General features: G+C 40.5%; 1 protein-coding gene across 2 annotated transcripts; it reads left to right on the top strand.

Annotated features, from left to right (window-relative positions):
* On the top strand, positions 1–8,210 carry RMI1 (RecQ mediated genome instability 1). 2 transcript variants are annotated; one of them, XR_008435461.1, is made up of 3 exons: positions 1–98; positions 2,511–4,906; positions 8,132–8,210. XR_008435461.1 is itself a non-coding variant. In XM_053968922.1 (2 exons), the coding sequence occupies exon 2, from the start codon at positions 2,539–2,541 to the stop codon at positions 4,411–4,413; it is 1,875 nt and encodes a 624-aa protein (XP_053824897.1). In that variant the 5' UTR covers positions 1–98; positions 2,511–2,538; the 3' UTR covers positions 4,414–5,306. The 2 variants fall into 2 exon arrangements, 1 of the variants encoding a protein (XP_053824897.1); XM_053968922.1 differs by lacking the exon at positions 8,132–8,210 and having other exon boundaries at positions 2,511–5,306.
* Positions 8,211–14,119: the final 5,909 nt, after the last annotated feature.

Here is a 14,119-nt window from a genome sequence, read left to right as displayed (position 1 = left end):
GCTCGCGGCGGTTTTGGGGAGCGCGGGCTCGGGCGCTGCCCGATCCCTCAGGCCGGCGGGAGCCGAGGCCGCCCCGCCGCGACCGCTCGCTCGCCCCGGTGAGTTGGAGCTCTCGGCCCCTCCGAGGGGCTGCGAAGTGCAACCTATTCTCATTCAGATCTTCCTCCTCCCCTCGCCTCTGCTTCCCTCCCTCATTCACTCCTTTCAACTCCTCTGTTGAAAGCTGGCGCTTTACTTGGGTTAACTAGGCGGTATCTTCCGAGTGGTGGATCTTTTGGGGAGACCTTGGAGGCAAGGTGTTCTTTTGTTCGCTCTAAAGGCTATAATGACAAAAATACCCCAATAAACACAGCAGAACCCACACCTGGTTCTTAAATATTCTTACTATAGGTTTTGTTTTCGTTGTGTTCTGTAGAGAGATTGAGTTACTCAGTCGCTCTTTCTAAGGGATTGAACATGATCCAAGCACAGTTAGGCAACCTACTATTTTTTTAATTTTGTAGTAGTGACATGGGTGCAGGTGTTGAATGCACCATTAGCAGGTGTGCTAGCGATACCAGATTTGAAGGTGTTGCTGACTTTCTCGATGGAGAAGAGCCTTGCAGAGGGATCTGAAATCGATTGGAGCAATGGGCAATAATCAGTGGCATGAAATTTAACAAGAACAAATCCAGATTCTGCCCTTGGGATGCAGTAAAGCTGGGCACAAGTATAAGCTGAGAGAGGAGTGTGTGTAGAGCAGCCCTGCAAAAGGGATCTGGGGGTGCTGGTCGGCAGCAGCTCAGGCTGAGCCAGCAGTGTGTGCCCGGGCAGCCAGGAGGGCAAACCCCATCCCGGGGTGCATCAGACACAGCATCACCAGCTGGGACTGAGATCATCCTGCTGGATTCAGCCCTGGGGCAGCCTCACCCTGAGTCCTGTGTGCAGTGCCGGGTCCCACAGCCTGAGAAGGGTGGGAAGGTCCTGGAATGGTCCAGAGGAGGACAACAGAGCTGGTGGAAGGGCTGGAAGGCACATCCTGTGAGGAGAGGCTGAACGCTCTGGGTTTGTCTGGTTTGGAGAGAAGGAGGCTCAGGGGTGACCTCATTGCTCTGTACAGCTCCCTGAGGAGGGGACCTGGAGAGGGAGTGCTGGTCTCTTCCTGGCATTCAGTAACAGGAGATGTGGGAATGGTTCAAAGCTGTATCAGGGGAGCTTCAGACTTGAAACAGGAATATTTTCTTTATCAAGGACAACAAAGCTTGTGAAAGGCCTAGAGAATAAGTGCTGTTAAGAGTGGTTGAGGGAGCAGGGTTGGAGAAAAGGAGGCTCAGGAGAGAGACATTATTGCTCTCCACATCTACTTGAAAGGAAATTTTTGTAAGGTGGGGGTCAGTCTCTGGAACAGACTTCAAGGTGTACCAAAGGAAGTTCAGATTGGACATCAGGAATTTTTCACAGAAAGGGTGTTTAAGCAATGAAAAGGCTGCCCAGGGAGATAATGGAGTCACCATCTCTGGAATTGTTCAAGAAGTGACTGGATGTGGCATTTTGTGCTGTGATCTAGTTGGATGGTGGTGTTCAGTCAGAGATTGGACTCAATGATCTTGCAAGTCTTTTCCAACCTGAATGATTCCAGTCCTAAGAGCATGATCAAATACTGGAACAGGCTTCTTGTAGAGGTGGCTGATGCCCTAAACCTGTTAGTTTTTAAGATGTGTCTGGACAATATCCTTAGTAACATGCTTTTACTTCTGGTCAGCCCTGAATTGGTCAGGTGGTTGGACTAAATAGTCATTCAGAGTCCCTTCCAACTGAAATACTTATATTCTACTCTGTTTTTGCAGAACTACTTCCTAAACTAACAAGAAGTTACCGTTTATTAGTCACTGATGTCCTTGAAATGGTAGCTGCCAAAACTTGGTGCTATTGCAGCCAAGCCCTGCACTGGGTCTCCAGATAAGTGTTTCAAGCCAGTTTTTTGTTGTCAGGTACAAAGCTTTCAATCACGGACTGAAAGTCACTCCTCTGATATAAGTGTTGGTAGACCTCAGCTTGGTTCTGTAGATCCTCTTCTGTTCGTAACAGTGCTGGTGAAGTGGGAGAATAACATCTCAGGTCAATTTCTAAAGTAAACTCTGTGTTAACAGAAAAAAAAAAACCATCAAAAAAGAGGAAATATATTTTAAAACCTACTGCTCTTATGGTCTTATGGTTTGGGTTTTTTTGTCTATTCTCATTCAATCTGTAAGGAAAGGGTTTCAGTTATATGTTTCTAATTTAATCAACAGAAGAAAAGTGTTGTTGCTTAAGTCTTCATACTCTTCTTATATTTTGCACATAACTTTTATGCTGATAATTGCACATACCTTTTATGCTGATTGAAACATTACATGTTGGAAATGCCTGTGAATTTCATTGTCTGTAGAAGTGTTTTTAATTTAAATTTTTTATACAATATAAGCATGAACCTTGTAATAATTTCAGTTTTTGTCAGAAGATTAAATATGTCTTTTTGAATTCCATTTTAGGCCATTCATTCTCTTACCATAAAAGAAAATGTCTACATCTAGCATTGTAGCGAGAGTGGAAACCTGGCTTTCATCCACATGGCACGTTAAAGTTCCTTTAACATGGCTGGAAGCATGTATTAATTGGATCCAGGAAGAAAATACTGGTAGTAATTTAAGTCAAGCTCAGATTAACAAGCAGGTATTTGAGCAATGGCTTCTTACCGATCTGAGAGACTTGGAATATCCTATTTTACCTAATTGCATCTTAGATACTCCCAAGGGAGAGTTATCCGGCTGCTTCTCTATACAGATTGATTCACTGGTGGATGTTAGCCAGCCAGCATATTCTCAGTTGCAGAAGCTAAGAGGGAAAAGCACTGTAAATGAAGAAGTGACAGCCAGTACTCAGGCATTTCAGAAGCCCTGGGAAGCAAAGCCCACTCGAATGCTGATACTACAATTAACCGATGGCATACATGAAATTCAGGGCATGGAGTATCAACCAGTGCCTGTTCTCTGCAATAATCTCCCTCCTGGAACAAAAATTACTGTACAGGGCAATATTGCATATCGTCTTGGAGTTCTTCTGCTTAAACCAGAAAATGTGAAACTGTTGGGGGGTGAAGTTGATGCTCTTCTTGAGGATTATTGTCAGGAGAGAGTCCTTGCTAGGTTAATAGGAGAAGCTGAAAACCCTAATTCTGTTGGACAAACTGGACATGAACAGATTTTTTCAAGGCCTGTGGATGAGTTAGAACAAATTCTTGGTCCTTCAGATGAAGAGCTTTTAGCCAGCCTTGATGAAAATAATGATTTTACTTTAAACAACAGAACGTCTTTAGAAAGTGGATACTGTAGTAGAAGCAACAATTTTAACACAGCCTCAGGTTCACTGACTGCACACAATGGAAACGTTTTGCTACAAAAATCTGGAAGTCCTTTGCCTCACTCAGACGAACAAGTTTTACCTCCCACAGAATATGCTGATGACTTTTTAAATGACTTTCCTTTAGAAGATGACTTTCTTCTGGAAGAAGAGATGCAAAGAGAAATGGAAGAAGTGCCACCAGTGGAGATGAACAGAAACATTACTGGCAGACTTCCACATACATCTAGAAGCTACTGCAATTCATCTTTAAATGGCACTGGTGAAGAAGACAATGTGAATGAAAGAGATAAGCCCAGGGAAACTACCTGCAAGGAAAAGAACCTGAGAAGAACAATATTTGATGAGGATAGAAATAGCATGAGTAACTTTTTGCTGCACAAGGGCTTACGTCAGACCTGCAGTTCATCAGCTTTCTCTTTGGAAAATCCTCCTGAGGAGGGGCAGAATTATACAGACCTAGATGAGAGCAGATGTAAACACCAACACATTTCTAACAGCAGGGTTTTAAATTATGATCTTGTATTTCCCTTAAAAATGGATCCAGAAGGAGATCAGCAGAAATGTGATTCACAGATCTTTCCTTGCAAGGCAGTAGAGACACATTTAGATTTAGATTCTCCACCTTTCACATATATTTCCCTTCTCCTTGCAAAAAAACCAGAAGCTGTTACAATTCTGAAAGTTAAATGTTTTATTGTAACTCTCACTGGAAACCTCACAAAAAGCAATGGGTTCTGGGGTATAAAGGCAAAAATTTCTGATGGCTCTGCTTATCTTGAAGTAGATTTTGCTGATGATATTCTAACAAGTTTAATTGGCTTTTCAGTGCCTGAAATGAATAAGCTGAAAAAGGATCCAGCTTTACGTCTAAAACTTAAGGATGGTTTAGAGAAATGTCAAAAACAGCTGATAGATCTCTGTTGTTTGATGACTATTGAGTTTAATCCATTTCAGTCTAAAGCTACTGTATTAATTCTCCAGGATGCTGATGCTAGGCATCTAGAACAATTGAAGAAACGTTTGAATAAATAATATGTGCAAACTTTCAGACTATATATTAGGAAATGTTTAAGTCAGATTTACCTTGAAGAACTCTTGAAAATTAAACTTCAAGTTAAGTGTTGTGTCTTTTATCAGGAATTATAATGTAAAAGTGAGACAAGGAAATGACTTGTTGGAACACAACTGGATGGATTGTTTCTTATGGTGACAGTATTGGAATAAGATTTCGAATATTTGTGTCTTGACTTTTTCATTCTGCAAAATCCTACATGTTCTAGACTGGTAACCCCAACTAGCAGAATTTGTCAGGAATGTATAACAATGAACAAGCTATCTTGTTATTTTACTTTTTCAAGTACTTACCCGATTTTTAAAAGAAAGCAGCAGGAGACTCAGTTTTTCTTGGAGAATAAATCAAATACAGTCCCATCTGCCTATGCCAATCTGAAGACTCAAATTTGTATTGTCACTGTGCAAGAACCTAAAGCATAGAGAAATGAAAGATTGTCTTCTAAATATTTAGGTATGAGGAAAAAAATCCAATCCTATACAAAAAGGAGATTTTAAAACCCTCTATTTTTACAAATAATTTAAAAGAAAGCCAAGTGTTTTAAAGTGTTTATTAGCAGAAAATTATCATAATGTATGGGGATTCTATTTTTTCGTCATGTTAATATTAATCATTGCTAGTAGTTTTAAAATCAGAGGCAAATTAACTCATATGGTTACTTGACTAACCTTTTTACAGAGTAGTCAAATATTTGTGCTGCACACATGTTGTATAGTATAGCTAATGCTGGTCTTAATTTTGATTGATTTTTTAAAATTTCTGCTTCTAAAATAAAACATTAAAGTTTTCATTTAAATGTTGGTGGGTGCTGCTTAGTCACGTTAAAAGAAATACAAATATTTTGTTGAGTGTATAGAGTATAAGAAATTATTTTATTAAGTTTTTTGTTCTTATTTTTGCTTCTTTCCATCCTTTCCCTTTCGCTTGTTTTTTGGTTTTGTGTTTGGTTTGGTTTGTTTTGAGTGGTTTTTTTGGTTTGATTTTTTTTCCTTTGGTTGATTGGTTTGAGTTGGCTTCTTTTCTTGTAAATTCAGAAGAATTAATATTCTGACAAGAATAGGGGAACCAATGACAGAAGCAGTTTGCCCAGTGTTGGTACTGCTTGCAAAGAATGTAAATTGGTGTCTGGGAGAGAGATTTTTTTAAATTCACCTGTCATTAGCTCTTTTCAAAGCCTTTTCTTTATCTGAACAATGTCTGTTAGGCCATTGAGATTTACTGTGACAGATTGTCAGTATAGCCTTACTGCTCAATCCCAAATTGAGAACCATGCCTGAAGACTCCAAGGAAAATTAGAAGTAATTTGCCAAGTAGGGTAAAAATGGAGGAAGGTGGAGCATGGGCCATCTTGAGGGTTTTTATGCTTGAGGTGTAAGGGGGGGGTTAGGCTTTATTTTGTACAGTTTATAAACACAAACATCCCTTTCTTTCCTTGCCCCTCCCACTGTCAAGAGAACCTGAGGAAATTATAACCCTGTGAGCCACCTCCAGGTTTATTTTCTGAGGCTTTTGGGAGCAGTACATTGTTTAGAACTGTAACAGCAAAATCTTTTGCCTGTCTGGAACCTACATTACTGGATCTTGAGTTACAGTTTCAGAAAAAAATTGCTTGTTAGTAGGAAATTGACCAAGCTTCATTTCATGTAAACCTTGTGGAAGTTAATAGAGCTGACTGTAAACCTTCAGTGCCATTTTATGGAAATAGTTCTCCTATAATGAGTTAGGACACTTCCTTTGAAGTTTTTGCATTAGCATGTAAAAGGATAGGAGTCTTCAAACTTCAAATGGCACAAATAATCCACAGATTTTATTCTGCTTGTGCAGAGGAAGAATCATATTATTTAAACTGCAAAATCAAATAAAGTGTTGTGTTTGGTTTAGATGATGAAGTCACACCTGCCCCTCTTTTTTTGCATTTGCATCAATGTTTAGCCATCTCTGCTACAATAATTGCACATACCTCCTGTTCTCTTCTTCCCTCCCCCACCTTCCCACCTTAAATGCAATGTTACTTGTCTGTCATTTCTCCGTCACCCCCATTTGTCATTGTCTTAATTTTCAACATGTGCTCTCTAGAAAGCCGCTGTCATGCCTGTGGTCTAGTGCAAGCAAGAAGATCTCAGTAAAGCTGTTTACAGCATGACTGCTCTGCAGATATTTCAGTGCAATTTTCTGGTGTATAAGGTCTCCAGATCTGCGTTCGGGCTTTTAGAATTAATGAGAAATATTGCATCGTTTTTCCAACAAGAAAAGGAACTGAATTAGTTATATTGAGAAAGCATGCTTATTTAAGAGCTGATGCCAAACAGAAAATTGTTTGTGTGGCTATGCGTAGCAGTCATTGGTTCTTGCCTTATCCACTTTGCTTTCAGAATCAACTTTTCTCCTAACAGTCTTAGTGATTTGGTGCTGTTTGTATGCATGGTGTGCATATATTGCCTCACTGTACCTGGCAGTGGAATGTGTCAGAGCCCTTCAGATAACCACTGTTCTTACAGGCTGAATTCACAACGCAGGTTGCCACCCCAGCAGAGGTATGGCCACATTTCTGTAGAATACAACAGCACTCCTGCACTTGTCGTGGCAGCTGCTCTCACAAGTTATATGTAGCCTTCTGGCAGAAGGCAGCCTTTGCACTTTCTGTCCTCTTATCTACAGTGCATCACCAAGCAGCTTCTTCTTTTATCTTTGTTTCAGGTGCTAAGTAGGCTTCTGCACTTGCAACATATCTGACTGAAGTTTCAAGGTCCATGTTCTTCAAGAATATTTTCCTTTTAATGGGGAAAATAAGTGCCTTTTTTGTTGAAAAAAAAAACCCCGGTCACAGAGAACACTTCCAATTAATTCAGTGTCAATATATGAAAGCTACGTTATTCTCACACAGGGACATGGATGTTACCCTGTTAACAATGAAAGTCAGTATGTGCTTTATGGTTATTCAAGAAAATGAAACCAATGAATGTGCTATGGCAGCACCAGGTACCTGCATCAGAATACCCTTTGACAGCTCTGTCACTAAGTCAAGCTAGTAGAAAACAGAAGGCTCTCAGAAACTTTGCTGTGCCCTAGTTCTTTTCAAGGTACTCACTCAAACTGTAGAACAAGGCCATGGCTAGATCAAGAAATATGGCATGTTTCCAAATAGACTAGGCTGCCAAAAACAGCCTGAGGACTAGTCTAATCCTACTGGATATTAGTTTGGCCACAAATATGCATGTCATTATAACCCAGCAACGTGCTTCTTGTCAAATGCAGGCAGTGTTCTCAGGAAGCAACAGCTAGTTGAGATAATGTAATTTCAAAGTATGAGTGAAGAATGTTAAGGGATTTCTTGAAAGATATTCTGAACTGATCAGTAATGTGAGCTCACAGTAGAAGAATTACATATTTCAAGTCATATCAAGAATTTTTGATGGTAATGGAACATGATTAGATGGAACAATAAATATAACATTTGGTTCTAAAGGACCTGTTTCTGGATGTCTCGCTGTAATAATGTCAAACATTTCTGTTTTGAGTAAAAAGTTAATAACTTTTAAGCTTTTTGCTATAGGGAGGAAAGAATGATTTATAGTACGGTGTTTCTGAATTATCTGGTGGCAACTAAAATTAAATGTATTTATCTTAGAGGAAAAGGTAGAAAGGACTTTAAAATGTAAGCAACACCTCTCATTTCAGATCCAGTTCTCTGGTGTTATGCTCCTAGAAGGAATACCAACAGTAATAACAGCAAATGAGAGGATAAAGAAAAACTGACATTGCAATTCCTGAATTCAACAGAAGAGTTTGCAAGTTTCTTACAAATCAGCTGCTCATCTAAATATATCAGTTTGTCACTTTTTTCCTTAAGGATTTCTTTCCTTATTGTACTGGGTTTTCTAACAGGGTGAAATTGCAGTGTGTGGCTGTTAGAATTTATCCAGTTTCTGATTCTTTTCTTAAGGCTAAAAAAACCTGGCTTTCTCATCCTTTCCAAGAAATGGCATGTGCTCCATCTCCCTGACCACCTTGGCAGTGTCCGCTGGTCACCTGCTTCCCTGTCAGCAGTGTTAGCAGAATGCTAAATAGGACACAACACTCCACATGCAGTCTCACAAGGTCTGAAAGCAGAAGGCAGGTTGCTCTCTGGGATGTGCTTACTGGCTGTGATGGTCATTGCCACCACAAGGTCACACGGCTGACTTCTGTTAAGCTGCACACAAGTGCACACAGCTCTTCCTCTAAAGCTTCCTCACCAGCTGGTTCCCAACCCATACTGTTGCATGGAGTTATTTCTGCAAGGATGAAGGAATTTGCATTTGTCTTTGTTGAACTTGTATTTCTACAAGTCCGTGTGTCCAGCCTGTGCCATAATGGTTCTCTATCTCTAATTGCTTTCTTTTCTTTTCTTGCCCCTGCCTGCTATGTGTGGAACTTTCCCCTTATCTACACAGACACCTCTTTCTAGAGGGAGTTAGGTTGGGCAGACATGACTTGACATTGTAGGCTTGACATTGTGCTGAGTGTTTCAATCTACCACCATCTTCATATGCCTCTCATGGTTTGAGAGGGGATTTGCTCTAATTTCTGGGACTAAGGTCATACTGTCAAGTTAGTAATTCCCTGGATCCTCCTCCTGGAACATGGGTGTGGCACTTACCTTTTACCACTCATCAGGTACTGCTGAAACCTTTCCAGTGTCATTGAGAATGTCCTTGTGGGACACAAACCAGCACCCTCTCTGGTCCCATGGGGAATTGTATGTGTTTGCAGGATAAAGTAGTCTGTTGCTGCAAGGAGGTACTGATACATATAATTTCACTCTAAAATACCATTTAAAACACTAGTTATCGGTGATGAGGACAGACAGGGAAGACTTTGAGGTGGTCAAAGAATCTGAATTCATTGTGAAGTACAACTGTGTATATAGTATTTTAGAAAGGCTAGTGATGTTTTACTACAGTAATTGGGTTAAAATTCGCATAAACAAACTTATGCATTTTAAACATCTCTTGCTTGCAAGTCTGATGTAATTTTCTTTTTTTCCAGTAAACCCATCTGATTTGATCTTGCAATCTTGATTTAATTCTCAAAATTCTGTTTACTCTTGCCAAGGCATCCTGTAATCAAATCTCTTATGCTAACCAGGTCCAAAGTCCATCATCTGTCTTGTGTCCCAGTATTCCAATAATAAGTTATTAGAACTAACACTTTCAGATAAAGGTAAGGCCATGCAGGTGGCATAAGCTCTGGTACAAGAACTTTGTCAAGACAAGCAGCTGCTTGCTGGCTCCTCCAACACTGTGTTGCCAGAGCTTGTCCTACCACCAAGAGATTTGCTCCGCCCAACACAGCCTGAAAACCACACTGGCTGTGCAGAGCACAGACCTTGCCTGCTCAGGTTACCCATGACACGTCACTGAGCCCTCAACATCTTCTTGTCAGCACCTCCGCATTCCCTGTCCCATTACTTGCAGTCAGTTGTAATACCTTTCTACAGATACTGTTAGTAGGCTTGGGAAACTTAGTAGGCTTCTTGTCATCTGCTCATGGATCACCTGCTTCTTCCAGTATATGTGTTGCCTCTGTAAGCTGTAAGTTATTTAGGCTGTATCACAGGTTTCATACCATAATACAAGTCACAATTTATGCTAGCTTTAAAATAGTTTTACTGTAGTGGCACTGCAGATGATAGAAGAACATTTTTGGCTAGATGTTAATACTTAAAAAGCATGGTAATATATAACTTACTGCTTTGTGGCAGGTGAATACCAAAATATCTTTTACCTTATTTTAATGGACAAAACTAACATTGATTTCAGCAAAGTTCATTTAATATAAAAAAGGGGGAAATGCAGGCTTCACAAATACTGTCTGAATTGGTAATACAACATAAACCAGAGAGGTGAACTGAGTTGGGTGAACTGAGAGGTATATTCATAGAAGGAGTAATAGATTAGAGGCCTTTCAGGATAAGGGTATTTCCCTATTTACCAGGGAAGCTCTCACAGCGTCATTGTGGGAAAGAAAATTTGCCTTAATTCTGTGGCTATTCAAAAAGCAGTAGGAATTCCAATTGACTGAGAGAGAGCATCTAATCTTCAGCCCTGTTGAGCACCTTTATGGTAGGTGGAGATTGGAGCTGGGAGACATTCCATACTTAATGCTTCTTAGTAGCTAAATGAGCATTTCCCTGCACACTGACTTAGATTTTTTAGCTTAATTCCTTGTATAAACCTCAGATATATTCAACACAGTTAGTTTAGCTGGTATAGTCCACCATGACATGTTAAACAACTTTTTGTTTGCATACTTGATAGGTTGGAATTTTCTTCTAGGATGAGAATAGTCTTGTCTTCTGAAGGCTCTGAACTCCACCATCTCAGTTAATCGAGTCCGTCTCTCCATCAATGAAGATGAACATCCTGCTCCAGAAGAAGAGCCTCTGAATCAAGATCCCTGGTTCACAGATCAGATGGACTCAGAAACCCCCATTTAATCCATTTCCTTCTCTTCTTTTTAAAACAAAAAAAGAGGGAGATGTGGAGTTGTGTTTTTAGGTTCCACTGTATGTATGTTCAAAATGGTTTATCCCTCTGTACCCCCCTTGTGCCTTTTTGGTTCATCCCTGCAGCACCGGTGTGTCCATCAATCCCAAAAACCCTGACTCATGCCCCTGACCCCTCCTAGGTGACTTGTCCACCCTTCTCCTTTGTCTGGAGGCTTTTCCCGGGATCGCTGAGCGACTGGACAATGGCCTGGGGTCCCTCCCCTCCTCCCTGCTAAGTGGATACCCCGGCTGTCCTTTCTTCGGAGGGCCACTTCCATGTCTTCTCCCGTTGGCCGATCGGGTTTCCCCGCCCCGCCATATCAGGGCCTGCTCGAGGATCAGAGCTGCCTCTCTTCTGAGACCTATTCGAGTGCTGTTGGGCTCTGGGGCTCTCCTCAGAGTCACAATAAATCTTCGACCTACCCCCAGAAGGGTGTAGCCCCCTTCCTGGCCGGTGGGATCAGCAGTGTCCTCGGACCCACGAAGGCACTCTCTAAAGCCCAGCTGGGTTCAGCAGGGAGTGCCTCTCACTGCCCTATTGCCCCGAAAAGAGCTACCTGGAGCTAGCAAGGGATCTGCACCTGCGAAGTTGGGACAAGACGCAGCACTTTTCTATTGGGAAAAAAAAAAACAAAAAGCTCTACAGAGAGACCTGGAGAGACTTAATCAGTGGGCTAAGGACAGCTTCATGAGGCTCAATAGGGCAAAGTGCTGTGTCCTGCACTTGGGTCACAACCACCCCATGCAGTGCTATAGGCTGGAGGAGGAGTGGCTGGAGAGCTGTTCAGCAGAAGGGGACTTGGGGGTGCTGGTTGAAGCCAGCTCAATATAAGCCAACAGTGTGCCCAGGTGGCCAAGGAGCCCTATGGCATCCTGGCCAGTATCAGCAATGGTGTGGCCTGCAGCACCGGGGCAGTGATTGTCCCCCTGCACTTGGCACTGGTGAGGCCACACTTGAATCCTGTGTTCAGTTCTAGGCCCCTCATTTTAAAAAGGACATTGAGGTGCTGGAGAGTGTCCAGAGAAGGGCAATAAGGCTCCTGAAAGGACTACAAGATGTGTCTTATAAAGAATGGCTGAGGGATCTGGGTTTGTTTAGTCTACAGGGCTAAACAGAAGAGGAGGCTTGGGTGGGGGTCCTCATCGCTCTCCACAACTTCCTGAAAGGAGGGTGTAGTGGGGGGGGGGGGCAGTCTCCTCTACTGTGCCAGCAGTGAGAGGAGCAGAGGAAATGGACTTAAGATGAGGTAGGGGAGATTCAGATTAGTTATTATAGGAACATAATAAAAATTACTATATTTTTTTCAATGTTAGGTTGATCAGGAAATAGGTTTCTCTGGGAAGTGGTACACTCACCATCCCTGGAGGTGCTCAAGAGGAGTCTGGATCTGTTGCTGAATGGTGTGTTTTAGTGATTTAGGGGTTACAGTGGTAATGCTGGTCAGTGGGACTGGATGATCTTAAAGGTTTCTTGCAACCTTGGCAATTCTATGATTATTCTATGAAAAGCAGATTATTATTTCTGCTTAAAGGGTCAAGGATTTATTTTATTGATGTTGATAATCACAGTCCAAGAATGAGGCAATGGTGGCACTAACTGCAGAAGATGAAAGTCTGATTTCATTTTTAAAGTACTGAGAGAATAACAACCTTCACAAAGCATTATTTCAAATGAAACATCAAAATGCTAAGGTGAAAACATACCTATGTTGAAAGAAGCTGTGATGGAAAAGATTGTGATTTGTGATAATTAAGAGGAAATGTTGTGCTCCACTAACAGCATTTACAAAATAAATGTAATTTCAACCTAAGTATTCACAACTGGCTTTCCTGCTCCTAGGACAATCTCTTGTTATATTTATAATTCCAGCACAATCATAATTTAACAGACGTATACTATATATAAAATTTGGGCAAGTATTACTGCTATTAAACAATAAAATTATCATTTTTCATAAAGAAATACAGCAGCCCCTAATGCTGCTGACTGCCTAAGCATACGCTTAGGTAATTTACTCCCTTGTACCAAGTGTTAGTGTAATTCCCTTATACAGTTTCTCCAAACTAGGAAGTGGTATTAAGTAGAAAGTGTAAATAAGGATCTACTTGTAACTTTAAAAGTTCAAATTATCTTTCATTAGATACCTTTTTATGAAAACACATCTTTTGTCTTAAACCTTTTATTTACAAATGGATAACTCAAATACAAATACTGAAAAATTCATTTGAGCTGCCAAGAATATTCTGCCAAGCATATGTGCAGTAAGGGCCAGTATAAATAATATATTACTTTAAAATAAATGTTAGTGTATGGAAGAGCACTTCCATATAGATATTACATTTTGTTTAGAGATGGTCAGATACAAAGGCAAGCATCAGCTGTTAAATGCTATGGGATCACATTGGATAGTGTAGGCAGACAAAATAGGAGAAAAGTAGATGTCTTACTTATGAGGCCTGTTGCTATTCATGAAAGAACATGAGGCTAATGCTTGTGATATTTTTTTCTGATACCAGTGTCCTAAAATATGAATTATAATCTTTTAATGTAAAATAAGAAAGGACAGTGTGAAATAATCCAAGTACTTTATCTATTGTCTAGTATTGGTGATGGCTGATGACTTATCAAGAGACCAAAAAGCCCTAAAAGTCTGGTTTTCTTCTATCAAGTGACACTGGTTAGGGAACTCTGGGGACACTGTCCCCAAATGACACTTTGGGGAAACTGTTGTTTTCCCAAATGCATTTAAAACTCCTGATTCAGTGGCCATTCTTCCATTTCTATTATTTGACAAATAGAATTGGGGTTCGTTTGATCTAATAATATCTTTATAATGGCCTTTATAATAATCAGTAAATTAGGCCTTGGGTACATGTACAAAAATAAAGAGGTAGCATAATTGTGAATATTGACATCTCAGTAGTATTTCTCCATATATGAGTAGTGATTGTTAATCACTCTGCAAAGACAGAAACAAGTATACAAAACACAGCATGTCTACGTATTTTTATGTTTTCCATATTTTTTTAGTAGTAATTTATCCATGTGACACAGAATCTGACACGTTTCAACCGTATGGTCTGTATTGATGGAACTTTTAAAAACCATTAACTTGTAGATAGAAATTAAATATTAA

This window comes from Vidua chalybeata, chromosome Z (assembly GCF_026979565.1).
Source record: "Vidua chalybeata isolate OUT-0048 chromosome Z, bVidCha1 merged haplotype, whole genome shotgun sequence".
NCBI classification, from domain to species: Eukaryota; Metazoa; Chordata; class Aves; order Passeriformes; family Viduidae; genus Vidua; species Vidua chalybeata.
The sequence above is the reverse complement of the archived record's forward strand: the minus strand, read 5'-3'. Positions and strand labels throughout refer to the sequence as shown.

What these genes read in the sequence shown, in the direction of transcription:
- RMI1 (XM_053968922.1), top strand. Translation starts at nt 2,539, where the DNA reads ATGTCTACATCTAGCATTGTAGCGAGAGTGGAAACCTGGCTTTCATCC.